The sequence below is a fragment of the Carcharhinus amblyrhynchos genome, chromosome 28 (assembly GCF_965287045.1).
Source record: "Carcharhinus amblyrhynchos chromosome 28, sCarAmb.v2.hapA, whole genome shotgun sequence".
Taxonomy (NCBI): Eukaryota; Metazoa; Chordata; class Chondrichthyes; order Carcharhiniformes; family Carcharhinidae; genus Carcharhinus; species Carcharhinus amblyrhynchos.
This window is the reverse complement of record NC_137351.1, coordinates 3,651,545-3,670,410: the sequence shown is the minus strand read 5'-3', so window position 1 is coordinate 3,670,410 and position 18,866 is coordinate 3,651,545. Positions and strand designations below refer to the sequence as shown.

At 45.4% G+C, this 18,866-nt stretch overlaps 1 protein-coding gene across 1 annotated transcript in view; it reads right to left on the bottom strand.

The window, feature by feature from the left end:
* The window catches only part of agbl1 (AGBL carboxypeptidase 1), a 223,136-nt gene that overhangs the window by 161,993 nt on the left and 42,277 nt on the right, over positions 1 to 18,866 (bottom strand). Inside the window, exons 7-10 of the mRNA XM_080214182.1 lie at positions 15,904 to 16,112; positions 10,738 to 10,912; positions 7,599 to 7,678; positions 3,224 to 3,340 (exon numbers count right to left, since the gene is read on the bottom strand). Coding sequence (XP_080070308.1) covers positions 3,224 to 3,340; positions 7,599 to 7,678; positions 10,738 to 10,912; positions 15,904 to 16,112 — 581 coding nt within the window. The remainder of the gene's footprint in view (positions 1 to 3,223; positions 3,341 to 7,598; positions 7,679 to 10,737; positions 10,913 to 15,903; positions 16,113 to 18,866) is intronic.

Below are 18,866 nucleotides of genomic sequence, written 5' to 3'. Positions count from 1 at the left end.
AAATTAGGCGATAATTACTAAAATGCACCTGTGAGACTGAGGAGAGTGTTAAGAAAAAAGGATAAAAGCAAATTAATGCGGATGCTGGAATCTGAAACCGAAACAGAAAATGTTGGAAAAACTCAGCAGGTCCAGCAGCATCTGTAAGGGGAGAAAAGAGCTGACGTTTGAGTCCAGATGACTCTTTTGTCAAAGCTTTGACAATGTCCTTACAAATGCTGCTACGTCTGCTGAGATTCTCCTGCATTTTCTCTTAAGAAAAGGGGTTATTGAAGTGTGATTTCCTGACGCATCCCACAATATCCTGAACATTCAGAATTGAGATCACACCACGGTGGCACAAGTGGTTAGCACTGCAGCCTCACAGCGCCAGGGACCTGGGTACAATTCCAGCCTCAGATGACTGTCTGCATGGAAGGTTGCACCCTCCCCCGGGTCTGCGGGGATTTCCTCTGGATATTCCGGTTTCCTCCCACACTTCAAAGATGTGCTGGTTAGGTGGATTGGCCATGGCAAATTGCCCCTTAGTGACAGGGGACGAGCAGTGTAGATACATGGGGCTAGGGCCTGGGGTGGGATTGTCGTGGGTGCAGACTCCATGGGTCAAATGGTCTCCTTCTGCACTGTAGGGATTCTAAGATTCTCCTTCTAATACACCTTTTTACCTATTTCTCCATTCAATGGGATATAATTACTTCTAGCTCTAACACCCCTCTGTAAAAAAAAAGCAACCCATACTTCACCAATGATTAAAGAATTTTTCCCGACCTGTATATTCAATGCAGTGTTAAATATTTACAGACAGGAGATGATAAATAATTGTTTTTAACTAACTAGGGACAGTTACCCTGAAGTATCTGTTGCAGAAACATCATCGCGGTGACTTAATTGTTTGTATAAGAAATTGTCAGTAAAATATTATTGAACTTTCTTCATTGCATTTAATCTAATTAATTTTGATTAATGGACCTCACACTTGTGCTGTTTGGAATCATTATAAAGCAGTATATCCAGCATTTAATTTAAGAATAAATGTTTTTTCAGCCAACAGTGCAACTAATCAGCAGAAATATTGAAATGAATTTGACAGTATTCTCATCACAGATTCCCCCTTGGACTAATTAATTTCAAACTCAGTGACATTTTGCTCAGACAGATTCCTGTATCATTCATTAATTTGAAAATGAAGTTTTGAGATCTCACACTTCCCCTAAGTTAAAGAGAAATGGCATTGGTTGTAAACCGGTATCATGGCAACAATCTTCCGCAGGCCATTCCTCCCCATTACAACGTTACTTCCCCTCCCCCCAACATCCCCCCCCCCCCCCCCATCCCCTCTAAGGTAAGCGGCAAGAGACAATTCGAAATTCTTCACTTCCAAGGAATCCTGAGTAGGATTGTGAAACTTACTCCTAGGAAGTTGGTCCATTCAAGTGCGAAACAGTCTTGGGATTTCATCCGTGAAGCTACATATTCTGCCAACGCAAACTTGATTTCTTCCTCGTAGGATTTCCATGGCCCATGGTGACATTTCTAGCATGAGTCAGCCAGCAGAGAACAGGGCAATTCGTATCTTGCTCACTGGAGTCAAACAGTACATCTCTCTTCCGTAGACCCAAGGGAACAATGAACGCAAGCTGGAAGCTCCTTCTGCAGGCTCATTCTCCACAATGTGATTGATGGTACATTTATATCTGTGCTTGCTCAGCACACAGTGTCCCACATGTGAATCATAAGGGCGTTTAGCCAGTTAATGACCATCATCACAAAACAAAACAGGTGAACTTTGGATTTCCTGTCAATGTGGAAGATGTCTTCATTCGAAATCAGTATTTACATTATTAATTCCTAACAGACAAAAATGGGCTGGGTTGTTCTTGTTTGATCAGGAATAGTTGCTGCTGCTCTGGGACAGGGCTCCCCATGTCTTCCTTACTATTCAATGGAATACAGTGATGTCAATTATAACAGGTCCCTGGGGCTGAGTCTCAATTCTGGGATTGGGGTGACTTCACTGTGACTGTCATCCGTTTTTACATATATACCATCAAAGTCATCCTTTCCGGATGTATCACAGCTTGGTATGACTCCTGCTCTGACCAAGATTGCAAGAAACTACAAAGGGTTGTGAATGTAGCCCAGTCCATCACACAAACCAGCCTCTCACCCATTGACTCTGTCTACACTTCCCACTGCCTCAGAAAAGGAGCCAGCATAATCAAGGACCCTGGTCATTCTCTCTTCCGCCTTCTTCCATTGGGAAAAAGATACAGAAGTCTGAGGTCACGTACCAACTGACTCAAGAACAGCTTCTTCCCTGCTGCTGTCAGACTTTTGAATGGACCTACTTTATATTAAGTTGATCTTTCTCGACACCCTAGTTATGACTGTAACACTACATTCTGCACTCTCCCCTATGTATTCTATGAATGGTAGGTTTGTATCGCACGCAAGAAACAAAATTTTTCACTGAATCCCAATACATGTGACAAGAGTGAATCAAAGCAAATTAAAAATCAGATCCTAAGGCCCAACAGGATTTCTGAATGGCCAGGTTGCTTGTTTGCCATTCAGTTAGGGATGAGAGATGGGTTCCATGATAAATACATGGAGTTACAGGGATAGGGCCTGGGTAGGATTGTTGCCTCTTTCTGCACTGTAGGGATTTTTTGATTCTACGAACTCAATTGGATCATTTGAGATGATGGAATTGAGGAAATCTGATTACTGTTATATTTTTAGACTTGAGCAAAGTTTAAGGGATAGCACCACACGCGAACTTGGTCTTCAATTATTAAAGGTGTGAGATATCAGAGATACTTCCAGAACAGGTGGGAATTGCAGCACTGAGAGGACAAAAAGGTTTGGCATTTACTTCAAGCGGGAAGGAGAACTATAAACCTTTGCCAAACAAGTCAGAACATTTTCAGTAAAATCTGCATTAGTTACGAGAAATGTTATATTTGTGTGGGTAGATAATTGCACCTGGAGGCTGTTTTATTTCCTGGCTGCTAAAAGCCTGAATCTGCTAGTACGAATTATCCTCCCCATTTCCGCAATGCCTCATATTGTTCCAAGAACTATTGATGCCACTGGAAAGGTTCTGTTGTTTGAACATTCTCTTCATTCTCAGCGCTGTTCATGACCAGTAAACCCTACTTTAGTAAAACAATTGGATATTCAAAACACACAACCCAAGCACTAGAAAGTTCCATGAACGTACCTGAAAATACCCGATAAGTTCTGGGCAAAGCCTCTCATACTGTTTCAACTCTTCCACCGGTCTATCAAGTTGTGGACTTGGCTTCAACCTCGACAAATCTGTTTCCAAGTCATCTTCCTTCAACAAGCAAATGGAGAAATATTCAGGTTCAGAACTAATGCTTTGCATTTATCTAGCACCTCATTACGCTGTAATGCCGCCTAAGCACTCTGTGCAATTAATGACTTGTTCGCCTCTTACATGTGCAAATTACAGTGGTTAATGTACATCAATCAGCTCCTACAAGCAGCCAAGAGATAAGCAGATTCAGTGGTATCGCTTAAGGCAAGAACACGAGAAAACTCTCTGCTCTTCAAGTAATGCTTTAGGATCTTTGACAGGCGTCGGAAGCAGCAGATGAAGCAAATGATGCTTAAGTTCGCTGTCTCGTCAATGGAATGGAATCAGAGAATCATAGAACCCGACAGTGCAGAAGGAGGCCATTTGGCCCATCGGATCTGCACTGACTACAATCCCACCCGATCCCTGTAACCTCATGCATTTACCCTAGCTAGTCTCCCTCACACTAATGGACAATTTGACATAGCCAATCGACCTAATCTGCACATCTTTGGACCGTGGGAGGAAACCAGAGCACCCGGAGGAAACCCACGCAGACACAGGGAGAATGTCCAAATTCCACACAGAGTGTGACCCAAGCCATAATTGAACCCCCGTCCCTGGTGCTGTGAGGCAGCAGTGCTAACCACTGTGCCACCATGCCACCCATTTTCTAGAATGGAGCAGCTCCCCCCCACTGCTGAAACATTAGCTCATTATGCCCTCGAACACCAATGTGGGATTTTGAGCCCAAAAGCAATCTGAGTTCAGAAACAAGAGTGCAGTTCATAGAATCATAGAATCCCTACAGTGCAGAAGAGGCCATTTGGCCCATTGGGTCTGCACCAGCTCTCTGGCAGAGTATCTTACCCAGGTTCTCTCCCCTCCCCTATCCCAGTAACCGCATACATTCCCCATGACTAATCCACCTAACCTATACATCTTGGGACACTCAGGGTCAATTTAGCATGGCCAATTCTCCTAATCTTTGGAATGTGGGAGGAAACCAGAGAACCCAAAAGAAGCCTATGCAGACACAGGGAGAACGTGCAAACTCCACACTGTTGCTCAAGGCTGGAATCTAACCCAGGTCCATGGAGCTGTGAGGCAGCAATGCTAACCACTATGCCACCACGCTGCTTCTGTTGAGTAAAACTGGCACAAGTTAATGCAAACAGGACTGGAAATTAATTAGTTTTCAGGCATAATTTCCAGACTCAAGAACAACTTCTTCCGTGCTGCCATCAGATTTTTGAATGAACCTCCCAAATATTAAGCTGACCTTTCTCTATACTCTAGCTATGACTGCAATATTACATTCTGCATTCTCTCCTTCTCTATGAACAATACGTTTTGTCTGTAAAGTGACAAGAAAGCATACTTTTCACTGTATACTAATACGTGTGACAATAATAAATCAAATCAAAATCAAACCAATGCTAATCTATGGCTGGGGGTTTGATTATAAATCTTTGTTTTCAATTTTGCCCCCAGTAATTTGCACGCAGACCATCTGGTCATGTCTCAAAAGATATGCGGGTTAGGTTGATTGGTTGTGGTAAATTAACCCAGGGGAGCTTAGCAAGGTAAATATGTGGGGTTACCAGAATGGGGCCTGGGTGGGACTGTGGTTGGTGCGGACTCGATGGGCTGAATGGCCTCCTCCTGCACTGTAGGGATTCTATGATTCTATGCCTTGCACTGGACAGGGTAAATCAACATCTTCAAGCATTAATGTGAAGTGCACGGATTGTGATTCTCATTTGTGAGCTGTGACTGTACATCAAAGGTTCCCTGCTCACAGAGCCCAATGGATGTCCGTTGCAGAGGCAACAGTCACCCGAATGTTAGTTACAGAGGCAGTGGCAGGTAGCCCCTGCCAGTGTTCAACTGCAGCTGTCACTTACGGGTCGGGGATTTATCTTTCAGGGACTTGGCCAGGGATGAACTCTAGACATTTGGCACTAGTTCACTGAGGGACATTTGCTACTTCCATGTCAACTTCAGTCACAGCGTCCCTTACAACTTATGTAACTTTGCCCCTTTAAGTGATACAGTGTTCCTTTGGGTAAGACCAGACTTGATAATTGTGCGGAATATTTGCAAGCTTCAAGTTCATTCAAAACTCATTTGCCAACGGTAATTAATGCTGGCTTTCACCTCTTGTATCAAATCCAAAGTAGACAGGCAAAATAAAGTCCCACTTTGGTGCTGCTATTAGGAAAATTAAGCAAAAATACTCCTGTTTTATTGCCATCGTCAGAAATTTAAGAGTGTGAAATCTCCCATAATTTGTCACTAAATGGCATAATTTAAGGTGCTTGAAAGAAGCAGAGAAGGGTCGCGGGATGTATTCTGTTCATACTGCCATTCATAACAAGAGCTTCCATTTATCTCGAGGCTTAGGCATAGTAAATCATTCCAATGCAGTTCAGAGGGAGAGTGCTCAGACACAGAAAAGGCTACACAAATTCTTGATTGAAAAGGTGACCTTCATGGGGAATCCTAAGGGAGGAGAGGGAAGAGGTGGATTAGCATGGGGACTTATGACAGAAACTTCCGGAGCCTGGACTGCCAGAAGTGGAAGTACCAGAAGTGGTCAAACAGGAGTGGTTGGGAGCGTACAACTGGCTGGATGAAGAGAAACTGAAATTTGAGGAGTTGGGGGGGAGGTTTTGTAAGTTGTGAGGAAGTTACAGAGATAGGGAGGGAGAGGAAGCGAAAGGATGATGATTCCATTGACTGTCTTCACTTTAACAAATCCTTGTCAAATTTCCCATCTTGTAGCATTGTCTCTTACAGTGAATTCACACCGATCAAACGTGAGTGAGCACAGCCAAAGCTACTTGCACGTAAACCCAGTGTTCAAGCATGAATCAACTTCAAGTATATCGGGGTGAGTCTCTCTCTCTTCCTGGGGTCTTGCTCTGCTTCATTCTAGTATCAAGTCAAACTCTGACTCCAGATACAGATGTACGTACGCTATGGCCTGAGCTTTTTGCCCGTCCAGTGCAGGCACTTGGAAGCTCCCAGCCGTAGTTGATCTTGATTCAGAATTAGGTTAAATTCACCCTCAGTGTACCCGAACAGGTGCCTAAGGGATTTTCACATTGCAGTGTGAATGTAAGCCCACTTACGACTAATAAATAAACTTTAACTCCACCCGCCAATTAACAGGCAGTCAGTGTAAAATTGTGCACTGGGATAGGGTGTGCGTTGCTGGGGAAGGTGGGAAGAGGGTGGGCATTGGGAAAAGGGAGGGTGCGAGCTGGTACTTCCATTGGGCTCCCTCAGCGGGACTGCCACTGAGGAGTTGTATCAGGGAGCTGCAGGCCTGAGAAAAATAAATCGCAATGGAAAACGCTGCAGAGAGAGAGCAGGCAGTGCGTTCAAACACAAACCTCAGGCCCCAGACACAGCTTCCAAATATTATTTGACATGTCATCTCACCCAGGATCAGGGTTGAAGCTGAAACGTAAAGGCTGCCTAGCCAATCAACCCACCCACCAAATGTCAAATCAGATGGGCCGCAAAGAAATTGCGTTCAACTGGCCCCTTAACGCATTATATTATCTGCTTCGTATTCAGCAGACGTGCTGACAACTCCTATGAGTGCCCGCCTTCTGAATTATTGCGTGAGTTTGCGGTAATGATGGGACAAAATTCTTCTTCTCACACAATTTCATGCGCTTCTAGTTCAGGCCCGTACCCTCCTGAGCAAGGTAAAATTCTAGCCCATATATTGATTCCAATGTCCTCTTGCCTTATATCTCCATGGATACCATCTGTTTCCCGAATATCGGGATTCCTCTCATCACCTCTCCCCCTCTTCTCTACTCTGTCATCGGTAGTCATTCTGTCAGCTGTGAGATTATTACCCCTGGAGATATAAGGCAAGAGGACATTGGAATCAATATATCAGCTAGAATTTTCCCCAGCTCAGTAGGGTACGTGCCTGAACTGGAAGTGCATGAAATTGTGTGGGAAAAAGAATTTTGTCCCATCTTTATCGCAAACTAGAAGTTGCTGTAAAGCTCCCTCCAGCCTGCATCTTAAAACATCCTCAAAACCTTTCTCTTTGACTGTTCCTCAGGTTCCCATTCCTCCTTCTTCATTTTTCTTTTTAACCCGTCTGCTAGAAGCACATTGTCCTTCCCTCCTCGTTATGAGGAGTGCTGGAGAAATCAAAACTCTTTTTAATAAGATAAACTCACACCCAAATCGAGCGATAAATCTTTGTCTTTTTTTTTACAATCATACTATTCCGGTTACTTACATCTTCATTATACCCCGACTCTTCATTCACAGTGTTATCTTCATCTTCTTCTCCATCATTTTCTTTGACTGCAACGTGCTCTGTGCAAACACACAAGTCTGTCAACCCAGTTCTAGTCATTTTTCTCCATAACTTGTTAATTACAACATTACCTAAGAGGTACAATTCTTGCAGGAGAAGCGGGGCCTGGGTGTATATGTATATAAATCATTAAAGGTGGCAGGACAGGTGGAGAGAGCAGTTAATGAAGTATACAGTATTTGGGCTTTATTAATAGGAGCGTAGAGTACAAGAGCAAGGAGGTTATGCTTTATCTGTATAGTGTGCAAAAAAACAATACTTTTCACTGTATGTTAATCCATGTGACAATAATCAATCAAAGCAAATCAAATCAGGTTGTGCTGAACTTACACAAGACACTAGTTAAACCTCAGTTGGGATATTGTGTCCACTATAGAAAAGATGTGAAAACATTGGGGAGAGTGCAGAAGTGGCATGGTGGCACAGTGGTTAGCACTGTTGCCTCACAGTGCCAGGGACCCAGGTTCAATTCCCGGATTGGGTCACTGTCTGTGCGGAATCTGCACATTCTCCCCTAGGTTTCCTCACACAGTCCAAAAGGCAGGTTGGTTAAGTGCATCGGCCATGCTCCCTCAGTATACCCGAACAAGTGCCAGAGTGTGGTGACTTGGGGATTTTCACGGTAACTTCATTGCAGTGTTAATGTAAGCCTTCATGTAAGAGTTTGTAAGTAGAGTATAATAGCAAGGAGATTATGCTAAACTTATAGAAGACGCTTGGTTAAACCTCAGCTGGAATATTGTGTAGAGTCCTGGGTGCCACAGTATAGGAAGGAGGTGAAAGCATTGGACAGAGCGCAGAAGAGGTTTACTAGGATGGTTCCAGGGATGAGAAACTTCAGTTATGAAGATAGATTGGAGAGGTTGGGACTGTTCTCCTCCGAGAGAAGGCGGCTAAGAAGAGATTTGATGGAGATGTTTAAAGTCATGAGGCTGGACAGAGTTGGGACAAAACTTATCCCAAGGATCAAGAATGAGAAAAATGAAGTGATTTGCAAAAGAAGCAAATGTGCTGGGAGAAAAACAATTTCATACATTGAGTGGTTCGGGACTGGGACTCACCACCTGGAAATGTGGTGGAAACAGGTTCAATCGAGGCATTCAAGAGGGCATTAGATGATTACTTGAATAAAAGCAATGTGCAGAGATACGGGGACTGGCACTAAGTCACAATGTTTGTTTGGAGAGTCAGTGCAGGCATGATAGGCCGAATGGCTACTTTCTGCACCATAACAATGCTGTGATTCTTGCATCACCTTATTTTTGGCTGTTTGGAGTTCTTACTTTTTCTGATGATGGTCGCCGACTCTTTTTCGTAGATATTGGGCCTTGCTTTTGGTGAGTGAGGATCCCGCCTTTCTGTTGGAGTGTGCGTCACCCATTCATTCATGTTGGGACATCCATCTCGAGCACAGCTACAAAATGTGTTCCTGATATACACTATTACCGAGATTCCAGGCTGACAGATGGTACTATACAGTTATACAACAGGCCAACATAGAGTGTATCCACAGTCTTACAAAAAATAGCACCTAAGCTAAAAGGATTATCTTCAAATAAATCAACCATGGAAAAGTATTTTCAAAAATTGATGGAATTCTTTATCATGATGGAAAATTTGCCAACGTGTTAATATAAAATTAGCTTTCAGAGCTAGAGAAGTTGTTCATTAGTAATTATGACTTAGTGATCATCAGGAATCCTGTTTTGTCTCATCCAGCAAGGTGTAACTTTACAAGGAATTCTACAATAAGACCAGCTGTGTGATACGTGGAAGTTTCCATCAAATCAGTGATTTCTAGAAGATTTCAAACTGCAAACTTGTCAGATTGTACTTTACGGAGGAATGGTAATCACTGACAGCAATCATCTTAAACTGCGCATGTGTGGACTCCAGAGGTGGGATTTTACAACCTCGCTCACCCTGAAATCCCACCCAAAGTCAGTAGACCTTCCCATTGTCCGCCCTTCACCCGCTCCGATTCCCGTGGCGGTAGGATTCCGGCACAGGGCTTTCTCTCCATTTCACAGAGTGATGGAGACAAACGCTAATTGCCTGCCAGGCCACCCGGAAAGGTTGGGCAGCCTGGGCACCGCACTCATCACCGTTTAGAAATCTGAGATGTGATCTTATTGAAACAAATAGGATCCTGAGGGAATTGACAGAGTGGATGCTGAGAAGATGTCCTTGTGGGAGAGTCTAGAGCTTGTAGGAGAGTCTAGAGCTGGGAGGCACAGTTTAGAACGAAGGGTCTGCCAGTTAAGATGGAGATTAGGAGGATTATTGTCTCTCAGGGACTCATTAGACATCAGAACTCTCAATGCAGTGGTGGCTGGTTCATTGAATATAGTGAAAACTGAGTTAGACAGATAGCTAATTGACAAGAGCTTCAAGGGGTCATGGGGGTAGGGTGGTGGGAGGCAGGAAAATGCAGTTGAGGCCACAATCATATCAGCCATAGAATCATAGAATCCTACTGTGCAGCAACAGGCCATTTGGCCCATTGACCTTGCACTGCCAACATTCCACCTAGTCCCTATATCCGTACCCCAAGTATTTACCCTGTTAACTCTCCTAGGGGCAATTTAGCATGGTCAATCAACATAACCCACACATCTTTGGACACTGAGGCTGGAATTTTACCGGCACACCCACCCAAGGCTCATAAAGTTGTATCCAAGGCCAATGGAGAATGCCATTGAGGCGGGCGTGACGCTAAAATCAGGGCCTAAGCGGCAATTTAGCATGGCCAATCCACCTAACCTACATCTCTTTGGACTGTGGGAGGAAACTCGAGCATTGGGAGGGAACACACAGACACAGGGAGAATGTTCAAACTCCATGCAGACAGTCACCCGAGGGTGGAATCGAACCCAGGTCCCTGGCGCTGTGAGGCAGCAGTGCCAACCACTGTACCATCCTGCCACCCTTCATCTTACTGAATGGCGGAACAGGCTTGAGTGGTCGAATGGCCTTCTCCTGCTCCTTTTTCTTATGATGTTATGGCCATTACAAACAAAGGGTCAGGTCTAGAAGAGAGAAACCTACAGAAGCTCACCTTGAGGAATTGTGCTGGGACAATCCAGTATCTGGGAATCCACTGTGTTTGGTAGCACAAAGGAATAGTAACTGCTGACCGTAAGCAAAGGAAGAGACTGCTTTGGGTGACACTTGCGCATGATCTGTGTCGCCAACTTGACAATAGGCTGCAGGTCAGTAGTGGAGCCACAAGCCTAGAGAAAGAAGAAACAGTTCAGTGTCTGTAATTACCCCAGAGCGTCACAAACCAATTCATTCTCAGCTTGGAGACACGGTGTACTTTTTTTTTATTCATTCGTGGGACATAGATGTCACTGGCTGGCCAGCATTTATTACCCATCCCTAACTGCCCCTTGAGGAGGTGGTGGTGAGCTGCCTTCTTGAATCGCTGCAGTCCATGTGCTGTGGGTTGACCCACAATGCCATTAGAGAGCTAATTCCAGAATTTTGACCCAGCGATTGCGAAGGAACAGGGATATATTTCCAAGTCAGGATGGTGAGTGGCTTGGAGGGAAACTTGCAGGTGGTGGTGTTCCCATGTATCTGCTGCCCTCGTCCTTCTAAAGAGAAGTGGTTGTGGGTTTGGAAGGTGCTGCCTAAGGATTTTGGTGAATTGCTGCAATGCATCTTGCAGACAGTACACACTGCTGCTACTGAGCATTGCTGGTGGGGGGAGTGGGTGTTTGTGGATGTGGTGCCAATCAAGTGGGCTGCTTTGTCCTGGATGGGGTCGAGCTTCTTGAGTGTTGTTGGAGCTGCCCCCATCCAGGCAAGTGGGGAGTATTCCATCACACTCCTGAGTTGTGCCTTGTAGATGGTGGACAGGCTCTGGGGAGTCAGGAGGTGAGCTACACGGTGCAGTATTCCTAGCCTCTGACCTGATCTTGTAGCCGTTGTGTTTAGATGGTGAATCCAGTTGAGTTTCTGGTCAACGTCAATTCCAAGGGTATTGACAGTGGGGGATTCAGTGATGGTAACGCCATTGAACGTCAAGGGGCAGGGATTAGAGTATCTCTTATTGGTGATGGTCGTTGCCTGGCATTTGTGTGGCGCAAATGTTACTTGCCACTTGTCAGCCCAAGCCTGGATATTGTCCAGATTTTGTTCCATTTGCAAGATTTAGTTTGTACTCTGCTGATAGGCGCTGTTGGAGACGAGAGATATTGCTTTCTCTCCTTCAAAGCTTGTCCCAACCAAAGCCATTTCCATCCAGAGCACAGCTTTCTAATATATCTTGTGACCAGCTGATGACCTTTTCGTCATTGCTATGGATGTGAGTTATTAGCGCTTATTAAATCCGCCAACAAGAGACCTAGTACAGTCTGAGTAACATCTTTAACAAAGCTAGCAAAGCTCCTCAAAGAGAATAACTCCATTTGGAATAAAGATCTATTATACCTCGTAGAGGAAATGTTAGTGTGGTGGCATTTTTTAAAATTCATTTACGGGATGTGGGCGTCGCTGGCTAGGCCAGCATTTATTGCCCATCCCTAATTGCCCCTGAGAAGATGGTGATGAGCTGCCTTCTTGAACCTCTGCCACTTCTCACAAGGCACAAGTGTGATGGAATATTCCCTGCTTGCCTGGATGGTTACAACTCCAACAACATTCAAGAAGCACCACACCATCCAGAAGAAAGCAACCCCTTCCTTAAACATCCGCTCCCTCCACCACCGACACACAGTGCCAACCGCGTGAATCACCCACAAGACTCAACAAGGCTCCTTCAGCCAGTACCTTCCAAACTCTCTACCACCTAGCTGGACAAGGGCAGCAGATGCACCACCCCCTAGCAGTTAATCTCTTCCAAGCCACTCACCTTCCTGACTTGGAAACATTTCAGCCGTTCCTTCACTGTTGCTGGATCAAAATCCTGGAACTCTCTCTCTCTAACAGCACTGTGGGTGTGCCTACACCAGTTCAAGAAGGCAGCTCACCATCTTCTCAAACAAAGTTAGGGATGGCCAATAAATGCTGACCTAGCCAGCAACGTCCACATTCCATGAATAAAACTTCTCTTCCTTTCTCCCGCATGTGTTTGTCTAGTTTGCCCTCAGTACTCTCCTGAATCCCTTTTGTTGTTTCCTCATTCACAAGAACGCAGCCCACCTCAATCCCAGGAAATCAATGGGCGGAAATTGAAGGAAGGCAGGAATGAAGTGCAGAGTAAGGAAAAGCAGGATGAGTGAGGCAGCACGGTGGCACAGTGGTCAGCATGGCTACATCACAGCACCAGGGACCCGGGTTCGATTCCCAGCCTCGGGTCACTGTCTGTGTGGAGTTGGCATGTCCTCCCCGTGTCTGCGTGGGTTTCCTCTGGGCGCTCCAACTTCCTCCCGCAGTCCAAAGAAATATGTGAGTCAGGCTGGGTGGTCATAGTGAATTGCTCCTTAGTGATAGAGGGAATTAGCAGAGTAAATATGTAGGGAATAGAGCCTGGGTGGGATTGTTGTCAGTGCAGACTCGATGGGCCGAATGGGCCTCCTTCTGCACTGTAGGGCTCTATGAGAATGGGTGTGATTTTCTGGCCACACTCAACACAGAACCAGAAAATTCTAATGTCAAAACCTGAGGTCAATGGAGCTTAGCATCCCCCCCACCCCACAGGGGAGAGCGGGAGAATTACTTTGGATGATTTTCATCCCCAGATACTAACCCTCACATAAAATAATTATATAGAATTTGTAATGGATTGCCACATGACCTTGCACAAGTTTGATTTGATCCGAACCAGATAGTTTTGTGTAGGTTTATTTGTCTCTATCCATCACGGGACAGGCGCAGGCAGCATTGGCAAGGCCAATATAAGTTGCCCAACCATAACTGCCCTTGAACCGAGTGGCTTAGGCCATTTGAGCATCAACCACATTGCAGTGCATCAAGTGTCACATGTTGGCCAGACCAGGTAAGGATGGCAGATTTCCTGCCCTAAAGGACATCAGTGAACCACGTAGGTATTTCCAACAGATTGATGCTAATTCTCACTGCCACCATTCCCGAGATGAGCTTTTAATTCCAGATTTATTAATTGAATTTCAATTTTTACCCAAGCTGTTTTGGGATTTGAACCCATGCTCACCCATAGCATAGGATCATTGCATCCCTACAATGCAGAAGAGGCCATTCAGCCCATCGAGTCTGTACTGACAGCAATCCCATCAGGCCCCATCCCCATAATCTCCTGTATTTACTCTGCTAATCCTCTTGACACTAAGGGGCAATTTAGCATAGCCAACCAACCAAACCTAATCTTTGGACTGTGGGAGGAAACCGGAGCACCCGGAGGAAACCCACACAGACACGGTGAGATCGTGCAAACGCCGCACAGGCAGTGACCCGAGGCTGGAATTGAACCCGGGTCTGGGACAAGCTTTTAATTTTCTATGAGTCCTGAAGCCCTTTTATTGTAGGGTGGGATTGTGGCGGGGGGTTTTGGAGTGGGGTGTGGATGGGGAAGGCGGGGGATTTGGTCAGTGGGGGGGGTAATAAATGCCATGCAGCTTCCAGATTGCCGTCAGTATCTCCTTCACAGCTGACTTTCCTCTTTCGGAGTTTCTGGCTGGAATTTTACCACCTCATCTGCCCCAGAATCAGGGCGGGCAAGGCTGAAAGAACGGCCATTCTGTGTTAACCTCAGGTGGGATCTTATGAGACCCAGGCTGCGAGGCGATAAAACTCCGGCCTGTGTGTGACATTGCTTATCTACCTCCTCTGAACCATTTGGTTACAAATCAGTGAAGAAAATTCTGTTTAAATCCCATTCGGCAATTGGTGCGGATGTTTTATAGAATAAAAACAGACAATGCTGGAAAATCTCAGCAGGTCCAGCAGCAGCTGTAGGGAGAGAAGCAGAGTTAGCTGCTGGAATTTTACTGACTCGCTGTGATGGCTTCAGCCAGGCTAACAAGGCTGGCTTGCTACAGTATGAACTACCCAATGAGTCCTACCACATTTTGATTTAATGTTTTAAGTTTTCTTTCAACTTTGTTTTTTGTTCGGGCAGTTCCCCCTCCTTTTTGGGAAGCTGCCCCTTTTAATTTGCCCTTCAGTTAATTTGAGTTTATTTATTACGTTGATAACTGAAAAAGCTACCCTGACCTCGGGGACCTGGGGCGGAGGTTGCTGCACGCGGTGGTGCCGTACGACCGTAGGCTTTTCTGGTACACGGGCTCCCGAGACTGCCCTTCCTGAAGCCTCGAGGAGTCCGTGGACCACGTCTACGTTCTGTGTTATAGATTGCACTCCCTTCTGGGTTTTCTCAAACACCCCCTTTCATTGATGTTTTGTTTGCACTTCAGTCCCACACTCCTGATCTACGGACACCCGCTGCAGAGAGGGGAGGGTCGGGATGCCGACCTCCTCGTGAACCTGCCCCTGGGCCTGGCGAGACGCGCCATCAACAGGTCCAGGCAGCGGGCGATCGACGGGGCCGTCCGTCCTGACTGCCTGCCCCTCTACCGCGGCTATGTTCGCAGCCGGGTGTCCCTGGAGAGGGAGCATGCGGTGTCCACGGGCGCAGTTGACGTCTTCCATGCCCGCTGGGCACCGCAGGGGCTGGGGTGCGTTATAGGCCCTGATAATCAATTTTGATTTAATGTTTTAAGTTTCCTTTGGACTTTGGTTTCTGTTTGGGCCATTCTCCCCTTCCCTTTTGGGGGGCTGCCCCTCTTAATTTGTCCCTAAGTTAATTTGAGTTAGTTTTACTCCTTTGGCTCGTGAAAAGAACTACCCGATGAGTCCTAATTGATGGTTAAATCAGGGAGCCTCATGCTCCCTATTTAAAGCAGGTGTGTCAGGCTCCCAGCCTGCATTCAGCAGGGAGTAACTGGAGAGCTGGCTGTATAGATGTATGGTGTAAATACAGTAACTTGGTGACGGGACTGTTGCCTCCGTGGAGTTATTACACTGGCCCGCCCAAGGCCAAAGGGAGAAGCTGTTCTGCGAGCCTGGCCCACCCCGATTCTGGGTCAGGCAAGGCAGTGAAATTCACGCCAACATTTCGAATTGATGTTAACTCTGCTTTTCGCTCTCTCTCTCTCGCCACAGACACTATCAGACTTGCTGAGTCTTCCCAGCACTTTCTGTTTTTATTTCAGATCCCTGGATTTCGCAGTATTGTCATTGTTTAGCTGCGCAAGAAGTTTTATGGTTGTTTTTTTCTCCCCTCAGGGTTGAAGACACGTACCCGGGAGGTGTCGAGTAGAACTCTCATCCCATCTGCCTGCAGAAAGGCTTTCTTCCCCATTGCGGTGTTTGTGATATTTCGAATGCAGTTGAGGAGAGCTTTGTGTATGGAAATGTACTTGTTCTGTGTATCTCGTTGGTGCCAGTCCTGATACAGTTGCAAGAGCCATTGGATGTACCCATTATCCAGTGCTCGCCTGCTGTTCCATTCTGAAACAAAGAGGAAGTCAAATTTTTTTTGAGCAGTTCTTCCTTTCACCTTGGCAGCTAAATTGGAGATTGATTTGATTGTTAGAATGAGCCCAGAGCTTGGCTGTATATCTGATTAGTAGACAACAGTGTCACCCTGTGGAATAAATGCATAATTGCGTACCAAACCCTTATGTAACCCAATCTACTGTGTCTTTAAAGTTCATTTATTACTGCCACAAATAGTTGCATGTCCCAAATTCTATATACAAGTTCACACGTTTTCTGCCTCATTGATAAGTTTAAATTTGTTTGTTCATCTCACAAATAGGCTTACATTAACACCGCAATAAAGTTACTGTGAAAAACCCCGAGTCGCCACATTCTGGCATCTGTCCGGGTAGACTGAGGGAGAATTTAGCATGGCCAATGCACCTAACCAGCACGTCTTCTGGATTGTGGGAGGAAACTGGAGCACCTGGAGGAAACCCACGCAGACATGGGGAGAACGTGCAGACTCCACACAGACAGTGACCCAAGCCTGGAATTGAACCTGGGTCTCTGGCACTGTGAGGCAGCAGTGCTAACCACTGTGCCACCGTGCCGCCCCCAATTTAATTTCCAATCATCAACTGACCCCATATCTTTTATCATATCACCCTAGTGTGACACAGTCCAATTATCTCATGCATTGTGCGGGAAATGTAACTATTGCAACAATTATACTTGCGGTGAAAATAGTGGCGATCGTTGCATTTCTGGACTTAAAATTGAAGATTTTGAACCAGCATTCACACCGGTTTTTAAATGATCAAATGTCTTTTTTTTAATGTAACGTTTAAGATCAAATGGAAAAGCAGTAAAAAAACAACAAAGGTCAATTTTACCCCAACACCCACCACAAAAACAGGCAAACACAGAAAGATCAGAGGCAGCAGGGTGGTTGGAAAGTAAAAGCAGAGGCAGATCGAAATGGGATGGTAAATTTAAAAGCAGCGTTACTCGGCCGTGCCATAAACAGCAAAGCTACAGGGTGGGATAGTGAGGTTAGAATAAAAGCAAATTACTGCAGATGCTGGAATCAGAAACCAAGAGAGAAAATGCTGGAAAATCTCAGCAGGTCTGGCAGCACCTGTAAGGAGAGAAAAGAGCTGACGTTTCGAGTCCAGATGACCCTTTGTCTTGTGATTGCTCACAACATTGAGAGCTGTGCCCCAAATATCTCTTCTGTTTTTTACCATTTGAAATTGATCATTGTTCCATTAATATACATTTCTATTTGTGGGGCTTGGCCATCGCTGGCTGGTCAGTATTTATTGCCCATCCCTGGTCACCCTTGTTCAGAGGGCAATAGAGAGTCAATCACATTGATCTGGAGTCACATGTAGGCCAGACCAGGTAAGGACTCGAAACGTCAGCTCTCTTCTCTCCTTACAGGTGCCGCCAGACCTGCTGAGATTTTCCAGCACTTTCTCTTTTGGAAGTGGGATTCAAAGCCAAGCCATGGAGTAGCACAGAAAGATTAGAATTTTTACAGCACCTCGCATGAACTCAGCAATGGGCTCAATAAATTTTACAATCCATTCTTCCCAAAGTTCGGACACTTGTGCTTTGGGGACAAGTGAAGCAGGTGGATTTGTTGGTAATGTGCCTTTAAGGCAGTAATGGGCAATTCGGGGACCACATGCAGCTCACCTGGGTCCTGAATGTGACCCACAAGACATGTTGTTGACCGTTGCCCAGGGGCAGGGTTTGCCACATTCTGTTGATTGCCGTCAGTGTAGATTTTCCTATCGACGTGAGTGAAGAGTGACGCAAGGACAAGTGGAGTGAGATGCATGCTGATTGCGCGCAACATTGACTGCGAGAGCTTTACGCTCCCTCTGCGTCCAAAAGCGTAAACATTTCTTTTATTTTTCCCATTTGAAGTTGATCATAGTTCCATTAATATACTTTTTATTCATTCATGGGACATGGGCGTCGCTGGCTGGCCAGCATTTATTGCCCATCCCTAGTTGTCGGAGGGCAGTTGAGAGCCAACCACATTGCTGTGGTTCTGGAGTCACAAGTAGGCCAGACCGGGTAAGGGGAGCAGATTTCCTTCCCTAAAGGACATCAGTGAACCAGATGGGTTTTTCCAACAATTGACAATGGTTTCATGGTCATCAGTAGATTCTTAATTCAGATATTTTTATTGAGTTCAAATTCCACCGTCTGCCATGGCAGGATTCGAATTCAGGTCCCCAGAATGTTAGCCGAGTTTCTGGGTCAATAATCAAATAATAGCACTTGGCCATTGCCTCACCTTAAATATATAACTGATTAAGCATTTTCTATAACTCGTTTCAAAATATTTGGTGTTTATTAAATGCATTTAATCTTATTCATGTGGTCATGGTTCGTGAACAATCTTGCAGCCACTGCGATGAAGGATAGCCACTCCTGCGGCCCCCTTGGTGGCGTATTGTTGCCTTAAGGGGATAGCTGCGTAACATCAGCAGAATGGAAGTGTGTCATGCGATCCAGTTGTAGTTACACTTTAAAGCGTGGCACGTTCTCACAGCTCTGTAGCTCTGATGTTTCCAAGCTTTTTATTCATCTGTATCTCTTCACATTGTGTTATTTCTTCATTCTTCCATGGGATATAAGGGTGACTGGCTGGGCTAGTATTTGTTGCCCATCCCTAATTGCCCTTGAACTGAGTGGCTTGCCAGGCCATATAAGAGGGCAGTTAAGAGTCAACTACATTTGCTGTGGATCTGGATTCACACATAG